This window comes from Drosophila ficusphila, unplaced genomic scaffold, assembly GCF_018152265.1.
Source record: "Drosophila ficusphila isolate 14025-0441.05 unplaced genomic scaffold, ASM1815226v1 contig_712, whole genome shotgun sequence".
Lineage (NCBI taxonomy): Eukaryota > Metazoa > Arthropoda > Insecta > Diptera > Drosophilidae > Drosophila > Drosophila ficusphila.
In genome coordinates, this window is record NW_025064651.1 from 71,306 (window position 1) to 91,108 (window position 19,803).

Sequence of the window (19,803 nt, forward strand, 5' to 3'; positions counted from 1 at the left end):
TTTAATAAAGCACTAAATAATTGTAGTTAAAATAAAAATACATTTTATTCATCTTACAATTATGAGTAAAATCCGTTCAGACTTAAAATTAATTTAATTGATATTTGGTTTCTCATAAATCAATTGATTTGCAATCGCAGCATGTTAGTCATTTTTCACGTGAAATAACCAAACCTTTCACAGCAATTATTTACACAGTTTGAAAAACTTTCTCAAAAAAACCAGTACCAACGAGGCTCATATATAATCAAGCTTAATCATAAAGCCAAACTATGCACATAATCATTTTGCCCCCGATCGGAACTCAACTACCGCCAACCTACGTTCCATCATTAAGTCGAACAGACAATTTGTCAAGTGAAACAAGAAAATTTGCATAAAAAACTAACAAACAACTAACATTAGACACACCAAAAAATTTGCATGTCTGACCAACTGAAGTTGGCCAACGGACCAACAACGGCCAACCACCAACAACAAGACAGGCTACCAGCAACAAATAACAATTTTCCACAAACAAACTGGCTATTGGTTAACAGCTATGGGCACAGATATTAAATTAAAAGGCACACTTAAATATATTTTAAAAACTTTCCAAAGAAGTGTTTTGATTGTAAGCCTTTTAAATTTATTCAAACTCTATTTTTATTGTTTTATTTTGAATACCAACAGGGGATTTTTTTAGTTATGAAGAGATTTAATTCCTGAGTTGTTTATTTTTATAGATTCCACTTTTAGCCACTTCTTTCTTGACCATGACTGTGGCCAGCAAAGCTGGTAACACAGAAGCAGCAGACGAAGTGCAATTACCAAAAGCGCGCCACAGAGCCGAGCAGATATCAAAGGAGATCGGCAAAAGAGGCAAGTAAGCCTGGTTGTTGCTTTTGCTTTGGCTGTGGCCAAACAACATGTGCGTTTGTGTCCGCAACGATTAAGTAAAAACAATTTACACGCCTGCCTGCCAGAAAACCGAGAGACCGGCGGTGAAAAAAGGCAGGAGCATGAAAATAAAGCGTTAGAGATGAGCATCCCGACAACTTTTGACTTTCTTTACGAACTGGTTTTTATGGATAATATATTTCCCCGAAAACCAAACAAATTTAAAATAGATATACGATTAAAATTAATAGAAAAAATTTAATGTTTTTAACATATTTTCTAGCGAGGTTTTAAGATAAGATTCAAAACCAATATTAAACCGATCTTTTAAAATATAAATTTTGGGTAGAAAAACTTTAAAACATAATTCATATTAAAACATTTTTAGTTAGTTCTAAATTTCTATTAATTTTTTTATTGAAGTGCCATCTCTAAGCCCGATCGGCCCTTGTCTCTAAGCCATGGCGTTAATATGCGTCGCTCCGGCTTAGCTTGTTGGCCACGTTACGAGGTTTCACCTTGTTGTTGCTCCTGCTGCTCCTGTTGCTGTTGTTGCTCTTGTTGTTGTTGTTGTTGTTGCTGTTGTTGTCTGCATGTTAGTGCTTCCTTTTTGGCATCGGCAACATGTCAATTATATCGTATCAAATTAATAATTGTACGCGTCGCGTCGCATCGGACGTCTTCGCCCCATTCACCCAAATGAAGTTGGCTTTAAAGGAGCTGGAGAGGATGGAGCTGGAGGAGGATGGAGCTGGAGATGGTGCCGGATCGGAGAAGCCTGCCTCGTTGGCTGGCTGCTTGCCACTAATCGTGGCAGACAAGCATGCCGAACTGGCCGCAAATGCAATATATTTAAAGTTGCCTGTCAATTTTGGATGCTGTTAAGCGTTGCTAACACGCCATGTTTGTTGAGTATGCGATATCAAATTGAATGTGCGCACAGCCATGGGCAGAGGAATATATCAGATAAGCTAAAATTATGTGCCTAAAATTTCCACTTTAAGCGCGCAACAATTGACAAGAAAATTGTAAACTGCTTTGCTTCTTTATACAGTTATTTTTATTGATTAAAATCATTGATTAGTGGAACACCTAATGAGTGCACATCAATATAATACCAATAATTTTATATTAACAATACAATTAAGTTTGTTTCTGTTACAAAGTGATTTAAACACGCAAAACTAAAACTTAAAAATAACATATGAGCTTCCCCTTGGCAATAAGTGGGTTAAAGTATTTATTTAATTTCTTAATATGTTTTTTCTTGGTCCGAAAGAAGCTGTTCCAGTAATTTTAGTTATATGTTAACCATATTACCGAATCACACCAGATGAGGCAGCCACAAACTGGTTTAGGCCTTTTTAGAGAGCTGTTGTCATTTAGTTGTCTCAGTGAAAAAAGGTAAGAAAAATCAATGCCGAAACGGTAATTATCTTTTGACAGCACTTAAGTTGAATTTGGTAATGACAGTCGAGCTAAAGATCGGGCCAACGGCACCGCGGCGCTTTAGCCCAACTGACAGCTGAGGTTAAAACCCGGCCGATTAAATTGACAGTTTGTCAGGCTCGTATTTTGTAGTTTGCGCTGTGTTAAAAAGCGTGTTCAATGTGACTTGGCATGGAGCCGAAGAAATAGCGCTATTAGTAACACACAAATCACCGCGTTTCCAAATCATGTGACGGTTGTGGAACATGAATTAGATTAACGTCTAGCTCGGCTGATTCATCTTAGCAAAGGTGGTTAACCCTGATTCGAAAGTAAAGCAACGTGGTACAGAACATACATTTTTTAGCACTCCAATATTAACAAGTATGTATGGTTTAATTTCTGATAAACCCAATCTTTGGAGAAAATATTTTATTTAAATTAAAAACCGTTTAAGTCTTGATGCTGTAATCTTAATTTTTTTACATACAAATATGTATGAATTCATAATGTTTTTTTTAGTTTTAATGTCACGGTAAGCATTCTGTATATTCAAAATTAAAAAAAAACTCCTTGAGTTTTTTGCTTTTTTTTTTTTTTAAATATGTTTACGTTTAATCCCATAGAAAAAAAACTTAACTAACATATAACTTCGATGTGGTAGGCTGATGTACTCCCTGTGGTTTACAACCACTGAAAAATGATTGAAAGATTTTTTAACTATAGGTATGTTAAGAATATTATTTTGTTAAAAAAAAAAATTTAAGAAAATGAAAAAGAAATAAAATGAAATGAAGAGTATGGAATTATACAAAGAAACTGATTAAACTCAAAGATGGGAAGATTCTTGTGTATGAATTCTTAGCTGAATGTTGCCTCAAAAAGTAATACTGCCTGATAGAAAATTGTTCATCCGCTGTTCCAACTAAGCCTCACTGGTGGCCAGCACGGCCTTGAAGTAATCGCTGTCCAGCTGCTCGATATCCTTAGTAAACTTCGTGACCAACTGGGTCAAGTCCTCCACGTTAATATCCACATTATTCCCTGCTGTCGACAGCTGTTGAATGGCCACTTGAATCTTCTCCAGAAGTGCCTTGTCCTCCCTTTTCTGCTTGTCCACATGCTCATCCTCGAACTCATTATACACCTCCTGCGCGTTCTGGACAACATGCTCGGGGAAATTGGCTAATCGCGCCACTTGAATGCCAAAACTCTTCTCCATCACCCCAGGTTTCACTTGGTACAAGAGCGTAAAGTTATCCGCATCCGCCACTGCCGCCATATGACAGTTTTTCACCGTGGGCAGAGTCTCTGCCAGCTTGGTTATCTCGTGGAAATGAGTGGCGAACAAGGTAAAGCACTTGGTTTCCTTGGCCAGATGCTCGGCAATGGACCAGGCGATGCCACAACCCTCGTAGGTGGAAGTGCCGCGACCCAATTCATCAATGATCACCAAGGATTTTTCAGTGGCAGTCTGAAAATTGAAAATTTAAATAGTGTATTTGTAATGATGATTAATAAATGTATAACTCACCCTAATTATCCCAGATGTTTCAATCATCTCCACCATGAATGTGCTCAATCCCTTGATTATGTTGTCGCTGGCACCCACTCGTCCGAGAATGGAGTCCACCATGCTGATTGTGGCCAAGCTGCAGGGCACAAAAGCACCGACATGGGCCATTAGCACAGCGGTGCCCACAGAACGTATGTAAGTGCTCTTTCCACCCATGTTTGGTCCCGTGATGATGAACATGTTGCATTTCTCTGAATAAAAATATTAATATAATATGTATAACACTTGACCTTACTCAGCTTACCTTTTTTAAAGTCCACACTGTTGGCTATAAAACTGACATGTTCCTGCAGCTCCAAACACGGATGACGCACATCCTTCAGTACCAATTCCCGAGCACCCTCCTCCAGCATTTTGGGTCGCACATAAGGGGTGGGAGCACTGCGAGCCGCAATGGCAAAGCTCACCAAACAGTCGAGTTGAGCGAGTTCATTGTTGAGTGAAGTAAGTGGTGCAGCATAACCAACAGCCACCTGAATGATCTCCTCCACAATGGACAGCTGTTGCTCTTCGTAGCGAGTGCGGCAGCTGGTGAATTCCTCTGCATAGCCCTCCAACTTATCAGATGTGAAACGAACGCCGCCCTTGATCACATCCACAATGCGATAGTTCTTGTTCTTTCGCAGCACGGAATCATCCTTTACGGTTATGCGGAAATGATGTCCCAGCTTGGCCACATTTTCCAGCTTAACCTGATTCAAGTCCAACTCCTCACTGCACTTGGCCTGCAGCCTTTCCATTTTGGAATAGAGTTCTGTCATGGTCTGTTGCAGTTCCATCAGTCGACTGTCGAAGGAAGCCTTTACCAGATACTCGCCTCTTTCGATGGCCTCGAAGTCAACTACCTGCTCAACCATTTGCTTCAAACCAGTCAGGTCCTCTAAGAAGCTTTTAAATGGCGCACAGATCACACTCTCAATGGTTGAGTTCTCCAGCTCGTAAAGAAGCTTAAGAATCTTTGGCGTTCGCAGTATCACCTGATAGATGCGGAACAGATCCTGCAAATTCGCCTTTCGCCGCATAAGCTTCTTGGTTAGCATCAGGATATCTGGTATGCGCTTTAGATAATCCAAGCTGAGGGTTTCCATTGTATCCGGCGATTCAAGTAGGCACTCGACGATGTTGTGACGATCATTGAGGATATCTCGGCTCCGAAGAGGCTGCTTAACCCACTGACCCATAAGTCGGTGTCCCTGTGGCGTTCGACAATGATCGAGAACGCCCATTATACTTTGCCAGCGATACGAGGGCATGGAAGGATGAGTACCCGGTTTGGGCAAAATGTTCAAAGCTGCCACAGCCGCAGAATCCAAATGTACAAAGCTGTAATGTATTTATAAGTAATATGGTATAAAGCAATAAATTTGCACTCACCGATTCAGGTCCAGTTGCTTGATTTCATAGTGCCCCAAATTGCCAGCATCGTTGACCAGATCCAAGTACTTGATGGCCGTTTTCAGGGCATTGGAGGCAAGTTGTTGCTGTAGCTCCTTCAAGCCCGTGGCATCCTCCTGCTGTCCCTTGGCGAAGCGCAGCAATCGATTCAGATCCTGCAGCAAATCGTTGGCGCTGCTCTTTTTGGGCACAGTGATCATGACGCCATTTCGTTCAAGCAGCGTTTTCACGGCTGCATAGTCACCATCCAAACTGGGCAGCAGACACTCCTTTGGACCAAGAAGCACTACAGTTGCCTCCAATTCGGTGAAGAAGTCGTCGTCGAGGAACTCAAGCAACTGAAACTTGCAATCGTTTTGCTCCACGCTGGCCACACCCACACGCCGCTGTCCACCGCCTTCGAGTTTTACCAAGAGTGAGATGATGCTGTTGCCCACCAGAACTTCCTTGTTGGCAAACAAGATGTCCTCGAATTGCAACAGGTTTCCTGGAGATCCGCGGTACTCCAGTTCCCAGTCGGTGGATTTTTTGACATACACTTCTACCCGGAGATTCCTCACAAGAAGTAAATCTCGCACAGCCAGTTCAAAGTTTCCCTTGGTCATGGACACGAATTGCAAGGTGTCCTTTTTGTCATCCGGGAGCAGGGTTCCAATGTACGCCGTGGATTTGTAAACGATTTTGGCCACCAACTCGCAGTCATCGCTGCCATGGACCGTATAGCAATCGGAGTGGTCAAAGAATCGTACTGTTGTCGAGGGTTTCTACAAATGAAAGCCGTAGAATGCAGTTTAACCGGATTTATGAGAGATGTAATTACCTCGCCAAGTTTCGCATGTAATTTTATAAAATTGCGACGCGCATTTGTGTCTGAAAAAGCCAAATAAATAAGATATATTTGGATTAATTATTAGTTGTTATAAACTTACCCATATGGAGCGTCGGCTCCTGTCGGCTGTCGGTCGCTTTGGCCTGCATTTTTTACTTTTAAAAATTGTTTATTAGAATCGCACAAATTGGCGCCTGTTTTCCGCGTTCAAAAAAGTGTGACCGTTCCTGATAGAGATGATATCTATTCGAGACTATCGATAGCAAATTAACATCGTGCACTTAGAAAAAAGTACGAAGAATGGTTTTTTCAAGATTCTTAAATACATCTATAAATTATACAGTTTTCTTTAACTATATAAATTTCAAATTTTCATAACCGGATGGAGACGCTAGAAAAATTAACTAATGTTAAAAAAATGGAAAGTACGTATAATTTTAGTAATGGTTCATTATTCATAATCGACAATCAAAACCTGTTTCTTTGCCAGCTGTCTTTGGTCAACTTGCAAAACAGATTTTCATTAAAATCCAAACCGGAATGTGACCTTTAAATTTGCAGTTTTTATACAAATAAAATTTTGTTTTCTATATTTATTAAAAAAATGTTGTGAAAAAATACTGGCTATTTAAACATAATACACTTTCGCCCTAAACAGTTATCAGTCTAATATTGCAGTACGCCAGCAGGGCAACCCGCTCACAGCGCTTTGTCCGCCTTCTTCGCATCCTTGACCTTGTCCTCCTCCTCGTCCTTCGTCGTCTTCTTAAGCTGCACAATGTCCCACGCTCCACCAGCTCCGTTCGCCTTGGAACACAAGTCCAAGCTGAGACGGGCTCCCTCCGCAGGAGCAGCAGCCCGTAGACAAGTGCCCTTGGCCATGTTGTACACGGGACTGTTGAATTTGCGAGCGTGCCGCCACTGTTGGTCACCCAGCATCTCGTGGCACTTGTTCACTGTGACCAGGGCATCACCGGAGGCCTCCAAACAAAGCAACTTGTCCAGCACAATCTCCGCTTTCTCTGTCTCGTACCACAACTGGTTGGGTGTCCTTTGGCAGGGTTGCAGTTGCAGGGAGCTGCCCTTCTTCCAGAAACCCTTCACCTTGGGAGCCACCACGGCGGCGCAGAGTTCCGTATCCACCAGGCGCAGTTGGAAGGTGTCCACGTAGTTCCTCTTTCGCGAGTGCCAAGGCTGAAACATGGGCGCTGCCACTGACTTTTTGGACTCCTCGCCAGGTACATGCAACTCCGGATAAACGTTTTTTAGGTACCAGGCGAAATCCCGGCACTGCAGCCGTTCCCTTAGCTTCAGACGGTCGCTAATGTCGCCGTAGTCAAACGTCCTGGGCACCTTCTCGTGCTTGAGGTAATAGTCCTTGTACTGATCCATCCAAACGTGAGCCAATCGCAGCGAGTTCTTCAGCATGGTGTTGGCTCCATCTGGCGAGGTGTACGGACGACGCTTTCGAAATATGTGTCCCACGCGGGAACACGGGACAATCTTGATGGCGCCTCCACACTGCCAGGCTCTGAAGGATATCTCTATATTCTCGCCTCCCCAAATATCCATGGCCATGTCGTACTCGCCCAGGTGCTGGAAGTACTTCCTGTTCACCGCAAACAGACCGCCAGCCATTGTGGGCGAGCGGAAGGGTCCACGAAAGTCCTCCGCCACTTTGAGCGTTCCTTCGGGAAGATTTTCCCACCTGAAGTGCAGGCCCCAGTTGAAGCCTCCACGCACCAGAGGACTCGGCGTGTACTCAAAGGTGTCGGCGTTGATCAAATCGATGACGGGCACTGCTAGCGTGGAGTTTTCCGCCTGGATGAGACGAAGTAGAGGCTCTAGCCACTGCTGATTAACCTCGATGTGCGAGTCCAAAAAGACAAGGACATCGCCGACAGCCTCTCGGGCTCCAATCACTCTCGAACGTATAAGTCCCTCGCGCTGTTCGTTTTTGATGTATCGCAAATTGTCGTACTTGAGGCGGGCACGCAGGTCCCCGTGCAAATGGAACTCCAGTTCAGGTAAATCACTGTGATCGTCCACCAGGACAATCTCTCGCAGAAGGTAACTGGGCGTGCGCTCCAACACAGTTTTGATAGACCGCATCAGGGTCATCTTGTGCTCGTTGTAGAAACACATGACTATCGAGGCTTGGGGCAGGTTCTCCGATTGCGAGGTCTCCTGACGATCGCAAACTTTGTGCCGGGTGTCAGGAATCTGCCGGTAGAGTCCTATGTTATTCGACACTAGGGCATTGAAGGCGTGGTGCTTGTAGCCTATGTCCCGGATATACTTGTCCTGTTTGTTGCGCACCACGCCCAGAAGTTCCAGTTGCTCGGGATCATTCGGTTGATTCGGTTCTCCCGGGGATTCCCTGTTTGCCGTCGAATTCTTTGAGGCGTTCGGTGTGCATCCGACGGTTACCCTTGCCTGAAAGCTCAACTCAGCCCGTGGAGTGGCGTTCCCTTCGTTGATCCTCCATCCCGCCGAGCGAATGGAGCTCCGCAAACTGTGCGAGTAGAAAAGGAGTGCCAGCAGCCAAACGGCCGCCACTAGCAGAGTGCCCAATCCACAGGACTTGCACAGGAGGCGCTTGATTTGCATCATGAGTCGAGATTCGAATACGTTGCCTCTTCCGCTGGCCAATTAAATGGCTATTTCGTCAGCATGATAGCCGAATAAATTAATTTCAATTTGCATACAACACAGGCCCGCCACCTTAGCTTTTTTCCCGTTAAAGTTTGCCGTTTTTAGAGCCAACAGAGAAGAGCGGTAGTTCTGGATTTTAATACTTTATATTATTATGTATAACTTCAATCAAAAAATTGCAACGCAGTGAAGGAGACATTTCAGACCCCATAAAGTAAATAAATTCTTAAACAGCATACCCATCTGAACCAATCTGCCCGTCTATCTATTTCTATGTAAACTAGTCTCTCACTTTTTAAGCTATCTTAATAAGACTTTACCAATAGCTGTGTAGTTATTACAAACAGTATATAAGTCGAAGCAGGCCGGATCGGACGACTATATTGAATAGCTCCCATAGGAGAGATCATAAAGTTAAAGAAAAAAATATTGCACCTTTGTTTTTTTTTAATTTTTACATGATGGTGTTTAGTTAAATGATTTTTTACTAGTAATCTCGAACTTCGAATTAACTTTCCCGAAAGTTGGATTACTATATTATATAGATGTCATTGGAACAATTGGGGACAATATAGAACTTTAATAGGAAATCATAATCATATTAATTTCAAAGATCCTGAACAATTTTAATCCAATTAGAAATGTAATTTTTTCTGGTCAACTTTTCGCAGCACTAATACGATGGTTCGGTATCATCGATATTTTCCGAACTGTGGAATAATCGATGTTTTCCTTCACCCAACAACTACGTCAGGGTTTGAACTAGCAAATCTTTAGCGCCTTAAAACAAATGTGTTACCGTTTGGTATACCTATAAATCCATTCAGATTTCGTCTCACAGAAATATCACTAAATATTTAAATTTAAATATAAAACACGCTTCTTTTGGTAGGGGCTTTATAAATACCGTTTTATTTATTTCCTATTGCATTATGCCATTAATACATCGTTAATATTCATATAACATTGATCGTTTTCTCCCGTCTTTGCACGCGACTACAACAAATACTCAACAAAAAATGTTTGATAAAAGGAGATACAAAATTCATATATATACAGAGATACAGCTAACAGAAATTATGGTCTATCCCTCAAGCATTTTGCTATATTTTAGGGCCAAAACGAGTGTTGGTGTTTAGTAAAGAGCGATAAACTTTTCGAAATTTCATAGTCAAAACTTTGGTTCACCTAACGATGCGTGAGAAATATTCGCGCTAACCAACAAACGTGTTTAATTTTCTAGTTATTATGCTTAATCGATATTACAAACGTTGAATTGGTTGCGTCTTATAATCGGGGAGGGCTTTTATATTTTGTTTTGTTTTTTTTGTGGTTGCTGTCGCTGTTGTTGGCTCACACATTAATGCTTAATCGAATCATTTAACTACATACATTGGTTTCTGCTTGGGCTTCGGTAGATTACGAGTCGGCTAAAAATAAAAATTGATTTGTATATCTAAAGATGTGTAATGTTAGGTTGTATCCATTTAGCACGAGCACTGATCCTTGGCGCCCGCGGCCTCGCTGCTCAGCGAAGTTCGCGAAGGCTGCGACGGTCGGTGCTGAACTCCGGATTCGGAGGCGTTCAGGTCGAGACGTCCCTCCTGGATGTTCTGGTAGATCTTGCGAGCGGTTTCGAGAAAGGCCTCCTCCACATTCTGGCCACTGTTTTTGGGTTGTAATCGTAATTAGTATCTGGCAGTAGTTATAGGTTCTTATGCAGAAAACCAAGCACTTCACTTACGTCATGGCACTCGCTTCGAGAAACATGAGGCCGTTCTCATCGGCAAACTCCTTGGCCTCCTCGTAGGTCACCTCGCGAGTACTCTCCAGATCAGATTTATTGCCAATGAGAAAGATCACAGTGCTGGGGTTTGTGAGATTGCGAGTGTCGGTGAGCCAGCTGCTCAGATGATTGTACGTCGAGCTAAAATGAAGAGTTGTTTAGCTTTAGATACTCAACAAGAGTCCAATCCAATTGGCTTACCGTCTGGTAATATCATAAACCATCAGAGCTCCGGCTGCTCCTCGATAGTATGAACGTGTGACAGCCCGGAATCGCTCCTGGCCCGCTGTGTCCCAGATCTGAAGCTTGATCTTTTTGTCGTCCACCTCGATGATGCGTGTGCCGAACTCCACGCCAATCGTATGCGGACAATTTGCCATGACTAGAAGTCAAAAGCAGGAGATTAGTTCCCATTAAATCTTATTTCCATTTGTATAGTACTCACATTTCTTTTCAGTGAACTGGTGGAGCAGGCAGGACTTGCCCACGCCCATGTCACCAATGATGATGTACTTAAAGATGTAGTTGTAATTGTATGGCGCTGCAGTCATGTTGGGACCTAAAACACAGTCGGAATAATCAGTATAACTTGGCATGGTTAATGTCGTATTTTCACACATTTTTCTATAAGATAGTCGATGCGTTCGTGTAGCTTATTGACAACACTCCGCACTTTGCTCATCTTGACATCCAGGGGCATAAACTCCGACCTAAGCAATGGCTTCCTATCACTGTGTCAGGTGCGCATTTGAATGTCCAACTGTTGGCGCTGCTTATCAACAAACTGCGGCGCTGCATTAATTTGTTCTGCGTCGGCTCCACATTTTGTTCCCCTTTTGTCGAACTGGCCCCGATATTTCTTTTTTTTAAGGCATGCTTGTGTTTGAACAGCCGACCGGGTTTGTTTATTTGCCAACTGGTGCCCAGAAAAAAAAAGAGCCAACCGAAGTTTCAAGAGTGGCTGGTAAAAACCCTCCATACCACTTGAAGTTGGCTTTTCGGAGTATCAGTATCGTTTGAAAGGCTTTGATATGGTCCGATCTTGAGAAAGTGAGGCAATCCCTTCACTCAAGTCGAAAGGGATTTACTCATGGCCGATTTGTAATCTTGGAATTTTAAAAGTTTTAAGCGGATACAGGTTACAGTAATATTATTCACCGATGAATTGCTAATTCATTATTCTGATTATAATCGATTTAAAATTAACTTGAGGTGAGAACCAACAATATGTTTTGCAATCTTGACTTTTGTATCCAATTAAGGTGCTGTGTGGAAAAATAAAAAATCTTAACTTGAAAAACTCTAAATTATAAGGAGTTAATAGTCATGTCAAAGAAATAACTCCCTCCATATCTCATTAAAAAAAAGTGCCACTAATCATTGCTTGTCAAACTGTCAAGTAATTATCAATTTTATAGACTCTCTGGCGGGCAATTAAGATTAACCAGTGGGTCTCGGTCTCGAGTCTTATCAGTCAAGCACCAAAGGCCACACATCAGTGGAGCAATCAATGAAGGCGAAATCCTAGAGCTTGCACATACTTATTTGCAAATTGCGTTGAATGGAAGTGGATCATCTGCTCACACCCTCTTCATAACAGAAACACAAAGGCGCACCCATAATAAGGCGAAAAAACTGGAAAGGAATGTTTGAAGCTTTGACAACAGACATTTTTATACCCTTTGCAATGTTTACCAAAATTGTTTAACTACATATTTGATGAGCTTCAGATTTCCAAAAAATTTTTAAAGTTGAACATTAAAAGAAACATTTTTTAGGATAAAATAAATCCAGTCCAAACTATATTGAGCTCAAAATTTATAAATGTAAACTTAACTCAATGAATAACTCAAGAGGAAAGACATTCAAATGCAAATATATAAATTGATAACGAATTATAAGAATTAAATGACTAATCTTCGAGGGGCATTCCGTCGACCCTAATACCATTATTTGCGAGATAGCTAACCGGTCGGCTTTTTTTCCCAATGTGAAACATATCGGAGCATACTTTCAGACTCCTTTACCAGATATCTCAAATCTCAAAAGATCTCAAGAGCATCCTGTTTATCAAAATTGTTACTTTACTTCTCTACAGGGGAACAAATTTATAGGATACTTAAGAAGGGTATCCAGGCATTTAGGGGGTGTATACGACAACAATAGAGTGAGGGCTGCCTAACAACAAAAACACCAGAGAGTGAGTACTCGTTGTTAACAAAAGGGGAAAGTTTCTAAACACCCACACTGCTACACTGCGTCACCCGTTTTGCAGATGGTTTTCCATTTTGTATAATTTAATCAGTCTTTAATTGGCTTAAAGAAAACCAGCAAATATTACTCACCGTTTTTAGTTCGTTTTAGTTCACCTTTAGGGAGCGAAAGGAATGTAGGGTGGTTACGAAGCGCGGGGGGCGGTGTGTGTGTGTGTGTATGTGTGCGTGCTTATTGTTGTTTTGCTGGGCGGAATTCAATTGCAAATTTCTGGCAATTTAGCGACAAAAATGCAGCTCAGTCCCGTGCAATCACACTGGCTTCGCGAGGGGAGCGGGGCACCACCGAAGAGCTAATAATGCAATTACTTTAAATTGGCAATCGGATGCAAATCAGTAGAGATTTTTTCTGCTTTTGCGTTCTCTTGTTTTGCTTTGGTACAGTGTGACCGCGGACAAATTTTGGCTTGTTCCAGTTGGTCATACTTATTAATCGCCAAGAGGCACGCAATCGATATACTTATACTATTGTCGGCAGGCCGTACCTAAAGGCGCACGTGTTACGTTATCGTGCAATCGATTTCAGGAGATGCAAGTTTTGTTTATGTTTTAGCACGTTAGAAACATCTCCCAAAATGTTCGTCAACGAGGTTAACGATGTGAAGATCTACAACCTGAGCGCTGGTAAATCAGTGCCAGATGTAAGTACCAAAATAATTACCCTAAGAGCAAATAAATCAAGGATTCTTTCTTTGCAGTGGCTCACAGATCGCCGAAAGCGGTCGAAGCTGATGAAAAAGGTGGACTCCCGGCGACAAATAGAACTTATTCAAGACTTTGATATGCCCGGCGTGTGCACCAGTATCCGCATGAGTCCCGACCAGCAGTACATCCTGGCTACGGGCACCTACAAACCGCGTGTCAAGTGCTTTGAGGTCTCAAATCTCTCGATCAAATTCGAGCGCTGCTTTGATTCTGAAGTGACCACCTTCGAGGTGATCAGTGATGATTATAGCAAGATGGTGTTTCTGCAGTGTGACCGCTACGTGGAGATCCATGCTGCCCACGGGAGACACTACAGGTTAAGAATACCGCGCTTCGGGCGGGATATGAAGTATCATAAACCTAGTTGCGATATGTTCATCGTGGGCGTGGGAAGGGTAAGTAATATTCATCATTCTAGATATTTTTCAAACTAAACAGATAATTTGCAGGACATTTACCGGCTGAATTTGGAACGTGGACAATTCCTGCAACCCTTTGAAACGGACGGCAGCTGTCTGAATGCCTGCGAAATAAATCCCGAGCACCATCTCCTGGTGGCGGGCACCAAAGAGGGAACCGTGGAGGCCTGGGATCCGCGTACCAAGCAGCGGTGTGCCTCCCTTGATGTGGCCATGAAGTTGCCCGGCGTCAAGGAGTTCCCCTCGGTCACGGCTCTTAAATTCAGGAACGGCTTGCATATGGGTGTGGGAACTGCTTCGGGACACGTGTTGATCTACGATATTCGCGCCAAGCAGCCGCTGCTGGTGAAGAACCACCTAAACAAACTGCCTATTAAACGTTTGGCCTTCAACCCTGCCCAGAATGCCGTCTACAGCTTGGACGAAGCAACGCTGAAATTGTGGGACGAGCAGACTGGCAAGCAGATCGCCTACGTCGAGTCCACATCATCGTTCAACGACTTTTGCACCATCCCCGACACGGGGATGTTCTTCGTGGCCCAGGAGGATGTAAAGATGCTGACTTACTATGTGCCTGCCATGGGACCAGCTCCTCGCTGGTGTTCCTTCCTGGACAACCTCACCGAGGAGATCGAATCGGAGGTGGTGGAGAATGTCTACGATGACTACCAGTTCGTCACATCCAAGGAGCTGGCGGAATTGGGCATGGAGCATCTCGTTGGCAGCAATCTGCTTAAGGGTTATATGCATGGGTAAGACTAATGAATATAATATTCAATTAAAATACCATCTAATCCCTTTAAATCTTTTTTAGATACTTTATGGACGCCAGACTGTACAACAAAGCCAAGGCTGTTGTGGAACCATTTGCCTTTGATCGCTTCCGCAAGGACAAGATCCGCCAAGAAATTGAGAGCGAGCGCAAGTCGCGTCTGCAAATCGAGTCCAAGCTGCCGAAGGTCAACAAAGAGTTGGCTCTCAAGATTATGGACGAGCAGGCCAATCCCTCGAACAGTAGCAAGCAACGCAACGTGCCCAATTTGCTTGAGGACTCGCGTTTCAAGGCAATGTTTGAGAACGCCGACTTTGAAGTCAACAAGTCCGCCGAGGAGTATCGTCTATTGGCTCCTGTTCTAAATCGTCTGGATAAATCCAAGGCAAAGGAACTCAAGAAGCGCGTGGAAGTGGCTCATGTGGCCGAGCTGCACGCCGAGGAGTCCCAGCAGCGTGAGGAGAGCGACAACGACGAAGATCTGTTCGGTTTCGAAAAGAGCGATGGCGAGGCGAAGGATGATAGCGGTGATGAAGCCTCTTCCGACGATGACGATCGTAGGGAGTACGTTAAGGAAATGAAGCAAGCGTACAAGCAGGTGAAACGACAGCGTGAAGAGGAAGAGGAACTTGAAGAAGACAATGACGAGCAGCAGCAGGATGAAACTAACGGATTTGCAACATCGCTTACAAATGGAAATACCCAAAAACCCACTGCCAATGGAAACCACTTCACCATGACCGCTTTGGATCAGCATCAGGGCAGCAGTCTGATGCAGCAGCGGATCAAGAAGGCTAGTCTTCAGGATCGCGTAAAAGTCATGTCGCAGCTTGAGAGCCAGGTTACCAATGTGGGTCGCTCCCTTGGCAATCGGCAGATGACATTCGAGGTGAACAAGCAAAGAAATCCCAGTTCCATGCCAAGAAGCGTGAGGCGGAACTGAAAAAGCATCGAGAGGAAAGAAGGAGTATTGTGAGACCCATAAAATCGCTTAGATTGAAGAAAGTTAACTTTAAGTAAAAACAAGTTGCAATTAGTTGTGTACATAAATTCATATGTTAATTGTATGCTCATTTATTCCTGAGAATCGAAAACGGGCAAGGCTTCCAAATGCGACTCAAAAGATTCGGGATTGGGCATATCATATTCATCTATGGAATCGAATTCGGCCGTCTGCAGAGACTCTATCTCAACATCCGAATAGCTTGAAGTCGAAGATATGGAGCAAGAAACACAACTCTCATCGCTGTACTCCGAATAGAAGCCGCTTTCGCTGTCCTCGCTCTCCATACTGTTGTTATCTTCTTCCTGATTCGATTGGGTTTCATCTATTTTAAAATGGTGATTGAATCAAAGAAGCAAGCATCAGGTTACTTACCATTAGCGACCGTCGTCTGGTTCAGGGATTCCACTAATTGGTAAAGACTTTCAGTCACTGGACCTGTGACAGGCAGAGGCATCTTATCGAAGTACAAGCGGAAGAAGAGCTCCGAGTTGATTAGTTTCAGTGGTTCCTCCTGCTTTCCCGTCTGGGTGCAAGCCAACGATGCCGATTGCTCAGCGCCCATATTTCCAAATCAAATTACAGAAATCAACTAAAAAGACTTTTTGATTTAGCCTTCTTAGATTAGGTTACCAAATTTCAGTACAGAAAAAGTAGGATCCTCTGCTGTTGCATTATAGTATTACTCGGATGTACGAATCGCTGAGATTTTTTAAAGAGGAGGTCGCCCATATTTTGTATCGAATTGTTTAGATAGGTTAATTCTTGTTATGCCAAACTATATTATGCTGTGGACTTAAATTAAATGTTCTTTTAAAATCACAAAGTTATGAAGCATACATCAAAAAGGGGAACATACAACTCAAAAATTAAAAGGAACCGCTACTGCTAATTAATCAGAAAGTATTAGCAACGATTTCCATTCAACATCTGTGACTTTTATTAGCGAATTCTAAAAAGTTTCTCCCTTAAATCAATAAAAATTGCTAATTGCTCTGATATTTGATTTCTAGTTCGAAGTAAACACTTAGTCACTGTTTATGCCGCACTATACATGTAGCGTATAAATTCAGTTTACAATCTGAGCTTTGCAAGCTTTTCTATTGGCCAACTCTCTGTGGTTTAAGCTTGGCTTCAGCTTACCAACTAGGCTTTAAGCTGTTTTGTAATTTTGAATCTGTTTTTGGTATAAATATGAAGCTGTTTTAGAATTTTCAGCTCATTTCAAGTTTTTCTTCTGTGACGTTCGTGTCTGTTTTTGAGTGGTAGGTAAAACCAAGAGTGGTTTGGTAATTATTTTTCTTAAAGATCCTCTGGTTGTGCTGTGGAAATAAACGTCTTAAAAGGTCATTTTGCGAAACCTATTTTTCCTTAGAAAAAATCCAATAAAAATGATTTTAAAGTGCAAACATTTCTTAACGGAAAACCTTCTTTACATCAAATAAACTAATTCTTCTCATTACAATATTCGCAATCAGCGACTGAAAAGAATAGTTTTTAATTGCATGTGATTTTCAAGCTTCAACAATTCTATCCCATCAACTTGCTAAAAGTAATAATAATAAACCATTATAAAAGCAGGCTAATTGAGGCCTCTATCCATGGATCAGCGTAATGACACGCACGAAAAACCGAAAAAAAAAAATTAAACAACCATGTATTGAGATTTTATCTAAACAAATCTGGCAACCGGTTGGACAAAGGCCCATAAATACACAGATAAAAGTCACAAGTAAGAAAATAAAGAAGCGAGACTTGGCGCAGACACACCGACTTGTCCAATGCTGAACTTTAGCATATTGCAAGACAAATCGAGGCTTCGCACACAAGGTCTTTTTGAGCCCAAAGTGTAGGCGACAGAAAAACTGGAGGAGGCCGGTGATCAATGAGATCTGTACCTCACAAAACCCCAATCCACCTTGAACCTGAAGTTGATTTGAGGAAGTACTTAGCTCTCTACATTGTGCACGTTTCTTTTTAAATTGTCACATTCAATTCTGTTCGATCGTAACCGAACGATAATGTTGGTATATAAAAAGGTGGCAATTATAAATTACTCTTCTATGGAAATGTACTGCTAACTGGTTTGGACTTTTGTTAAGTTTTCGGATACGTCCGAGAAACCAGTTTCATGATTTTCATAAAACCGATTTAATCAACATGCATCTTGGCCAATTTTAATATTGAACAAAATCAGCATTTTGTTTGTGTCTTCTTATTTCTGCGAATCGAAAGATTTATGAGCCGAGCGTGATTGAAATGTAAAGTTCATTTCGGTTTATTTAGGCGCTCTAAATGTTTTGTGATAACAACTTGTTGTTTGATCTGTTAGGAGTTTCCTACGCAGCTGGTTTTTAGAAAAAAATTACAACCTGATCTTAAATCTTGTAGAACCTCAGGCAATCAAAAGTCAAGGCTGAATAAATGTATGTATGACAAACTGAAACTGAACAAACTGCATAATAAAAGTTGGCGTTGACAAACTGCATAATTGGGGGCTAGTTTTCAATATACTTGTAAAATCCTACGTATACATTTGTAAACTTATCAAATGGAAAAAAAAACTAACGAAGTCAGTCTGACGAAGGCCAACGAAAAAAGTCTCACTTGAGTGGAAATGTTAATTAATTAATTTATGAAAAACAAGTTAATGCAATTAAGTAACATGCAAAGAGAAATAAATTAAACTTAGCGGAAAACTTTTAAACAATAACCGGCAAAAATAAATGATCGACAAACAATTGTTTTCAATCGTACTTAGTTTTTAATTAGCATAATTTTTTAAAAAGAAAGGTTACGGCTTTAGACCTTATAGTTTAGAGATAAGTTTTTTTTCCAATCAGCAGCATTTTTTACGTTGCAACAGTTTTGTTTATAAATTATATAATATAAGCAATATATTTTCTAAGGTAACTTAGTAGTAGTTTTCCAGACTATAGAGCGTACTAATGCATATGAAATTTATTCAAACCTTAAACAATTTTATGGTGATAATAAAATTTTAATTGTTATGATATGTTTTTTTTTCTGGTTCTAGTAACCTTTTTATCCCAGCACTTTTTTTAGAATCTGTACGGACCAGAAAATGTTTTTTTTATTTATAAAAATGGAATCTTTTTTTAATTCTTTTAGTATATTTTACATTATATATATTTTTATATTTTTTAGCAGCTATGTTCCGCTTGTTGGTGATTGCGGCCTGCCTGGCCATCAGTGTGAATGCCTACCGCGATGGTGCTCCAGCGACCGCTTGCGGAGATCTGACGCCCCAGCATGGCGCCAAGCCGCAGTCGACCAAGTCTCCCTACAGCCTGTCCGGATTGTCCCACGTTCGCTCGGACCAGAAGTTGACTCTTTCCCTGGGCGGTGACGAGTTCCTGGGCTTCATCATCCAGGCACGCGATGGCCAGAACCGCGTTGTCGGCCAATTCAACGTGCTGGATGCCAAGAACTCGCAAACTTTGGACTGCTCCGGAAAAGCCAACACCCTCACCCATCTGAACGCCAACAAGGGCAGCCCGTTGACCAGCCTTCAGTTCGAGTGGATCCCGCCAGCAGGATACAAGGGCAATGTTAAGTTCATGGCCACCGTCGTCCAGACCGGATTCGTCTACTGGGTGGGGCGCGTCACCAAGGACGTCAATGTGGAGTAGAAGGATGTTATCCCAGTGCTTGTGATACGAATGTTTATGTTCATGATTTGTCTAAAATTCTAAAAGTCTATGTGTACCGTTAGTGTTCCGATTAGCTTTGGAACGTAGTATTTTTGGAAATAAAGTTTAGAGAAGTTAATTAAAGAAAAAAGGGTGATTATTGTTGTGTTTTAAAAACAGAAGCTGGAATGTTAGTGTTTTTTAATCTCGAAGGATTTCAAATAATTTTTAGCTAGGTTTTGATTAGAATTCAATATGCAACAAATATAATTTACTTTTTATAAAATATTTGTTTATACCGATCTTATAAGCATCTATTTTAAATTGAAATTATAATTTTACGTTACTGTTTAATAAGAAAGGTTAATCATTTTATAACAGAAAATAAAATTTCAAATGCCGATAACAACAATAACTCGATCGCTTAAAA

General features: G+C 41.7%; 6 protein-coding genes and 1 long non-coding RNA gene across 9 annotated transcripts; 3 read left to right on the forward strand and 4 right to left on the reverse strand.

Annotated features, from left to right (window-relative positions):
* Positions 1–1,117: 1,117 nt before the first annotated feature.
* On the reverse strand, positions 1,118–6,342 carry LOC108090057 (DNA mismatch repair protein spellchecker 1). Its single transcript, XM_017188565.2, has 6 exons — positions 6,208–6,342; positions 6,099–6,148; positions 5,258–6,042; positions 4,128–5,206; positions 3,842–4,074; positions 1,118–3,781 (listed from the first exon to the last, which is right to left on the reverse strand). The coding sequence occupies exons 1-6, from the start codon at positions 6,254–6,256 to the stop codon at positions 3,233–3,235; spliced, it is 2,745 nt and encodes a 914-aa protein (XP_017044054.2). The 5' UTR covers positions 6,257–6,342; the 3' UTR covers positions 1,118–3,232.
* A 338-nt stretch (positions 6,343–6,680) lies between these two features.
* On the reverse strand, positions 6,681–8,854 carry LOC108090046 (polypeptide N-acetylgalactosaminyltransferase 35A). The gene has a single exon (XM_043208807.1). It carries the CDS (start codon positions 8,718–8,720, stop codon positions 6,807–6,809), a length of 1,914 nt encoding a protein of 637 aa, XP_043064742.1. The 5' UTR covers positions 8,721–8,854; the 3' UTR covers positions 6,681–6,806.
* Positions 8,855–9,645: 791 nt separating this feature from the next.
* LOC108090047 (ras-related protein Rab-14) lies at positions 9,646–13,222 on the reverse strand. Of its 2 annotated transcripts, none has more exons than XM_017188553.2 (5): positions 12,894–13,222; positions 10,994–11,107; positions 10,750–10,930; positions 10,507–10,689; positions 9,646–10,427 (listed from the first exon to the last, which is right to left on the reverse strand). In XM_017188553.2, exons 2-5 carry the CDS (start codon positions 11,097–11,099, stop codon positions 10,250–10,252), a joined length of 648 nt encoding a protein of 215 aa, XP_017044042.1. In that variant the 5' UTR covers positions 11,100–11,107; positions 12,894–13,222; the 3' UTR covers positions 9,646–10,249. The 2 variants fall into 2 exon arrangements, with proteins under 2 accessions (XP_017044042.1, XP_017044041.1); XM_017188552.1 differs by lacking the exon at positions 12,894–13,222 and adding an exon at positions 11,167–11,409.
* On the forward strand, positions 11,547–12,452 carry LOC108090050. Its single transcript, XR_001771326.2, has 2 exons — positions 11,547–11,760; positions 11,967–12,452. It is a non-coding gene; the product is annotated as an uncharacterized LOC108090050 (long non-coding RNA).
* A 75-nt stretch (positions 13,223–13,297) lies between the features above and the next one.
* Positions 13,298–15,804, forward strand: LOC108090044 (nucleolar protein 10). The gene is given in 5 exon segments (XM_043208801.1): positions 13,298–13,462; positions 13,520–13,921; positions 13,976–14,697; positions 14,760–15,613; positions 15,616–15,804. Coding segments are annotated over 5 exon segments (2,166 nt in total). The 5' UTR covers positions 13,298–13,396; the 3' UTR covers positions 15,738–15,804.
* Positions 15,751–16,604, reverse strand: LOC108099680. The gene is made up of 2 exons (XM_017203342.2): positions 16,096–16,604; positions 15,751–16,045 (listed from the first exon to the last, which is right to left on the reverse strand). Exons 1-2 carry the CDS (start codon positions 16,283–16,285, stop codon positions 15,792–15,794), a joined length of 444 nt encoding a protein of 147 aa, XP_017058831.2. The 5' UTR covers positions 16,286–16,604; the 3' UTR covers positions 15,751–15,791.
* A 321-nt stretch (positions 16,605–16,925) lies between these two features.
* On the forward strand, positions 16,926–19,524 carry LOC108090048 (defense protein l(2)34Fc). Of its 2 annotated transcripts, none has more exons than XM_017188554.2 (2): positions 16,926–16,985; positions 18,889–19,524. In XM_017188554.2, exon 2 carries the CDS (start codon positions 18,894–18,896, stop codon positions 19,371–19,373), a length of 480 nt encoding a protein of 159 aa, XP_017044043.1. In that variant the 5' UTR covers positions 16,926–16,985; positions 18,889–18,893; the 3' UTR covers positions 19,374–19,524. The 2 variants fall into 2 exon arrangements, with proteins under 2 accessions (XP_017044043.1, XP_017044044.1); XM_017188555.2 differs by having other exon boundaries at positions 16,962–16,985; positions 18,892–19,524.
* The last annotated feature ends 279 nt before the right edge of the window (positions 19,525–19,803 follow it).

Bases quoted from the DNA above. Each gene is read 5' to 3' on its own strand.
- LOC108090057 (XM_017188565.2), bottom strand. From the start codon at position 6,256: ATGCAGGCCAAAGCGACCGACAGCCGACAGGAGCCGACGCTCCATATG. The intron at 6,149-6,207 runs GTAAGTTTATAA...TGGCTTTTTCAG, and splicing joins GGAGCCGACGCTCCATATGG to ACACAAATGCGCGTCGCAAT. The intron at 3,782-3,841 runs GTGAGTTATACA...TTCAATTTTCAG, and splicing joins AAACATCTGGGATAATTAGG to ACTGCCACTGAAAAATCCTT.
- LOC108090046 (XM_043208807.1), bottom strand. From the start codon at position 8,720: ATGATGCAAATCAAGCGCCTCCTGTGCAAGTCCTGTGGATTGGGCACT.
- LOC108090047 (XM_017188552.1), bottom strand. From the start codon at position 11,248: ATGCCCCTGGATGTCAAGATGAGCAAAGTGCGGAGTGTTGTCAATAAG. The intron at 10,931-10,993 runs GTGAGTACTATA...TTTGACTTCTAG, and splicing joins CCAGTTCACTGAAAAGAAAT to TCATGGCAAATTGTCCGCAT. The intron at 10,428-10,506 runs GTAAGTGAAGTG...ACCCAAAAACAG, and splicing joins CTCGAAGCGAGTGCCATGAC to TGGCCAGAATGTGGAGGAGG.
- LOC108099680 (XM_017203342.2), bottom strand. From the start codon at position 16,285: ATGGGCGCTGAGCAATCGGCATCGTTGGCTTGCACCCAGACGGGAAAG. The intron at 16,046-16,095 runs GTAAGTAACCTG...ATTTTAAAATAG, and splicing joins CCAGACGACGGTCGCTAATG to ATGAAACCCAATCGAATCAG.
- LOC108090048 (XM_017188554.2), top strand. From the start codon at position 18,894: ATGTTCCGCTTGTTGGTGATTGCGGCCTGCCTGGCCATCAGTGTGAAT.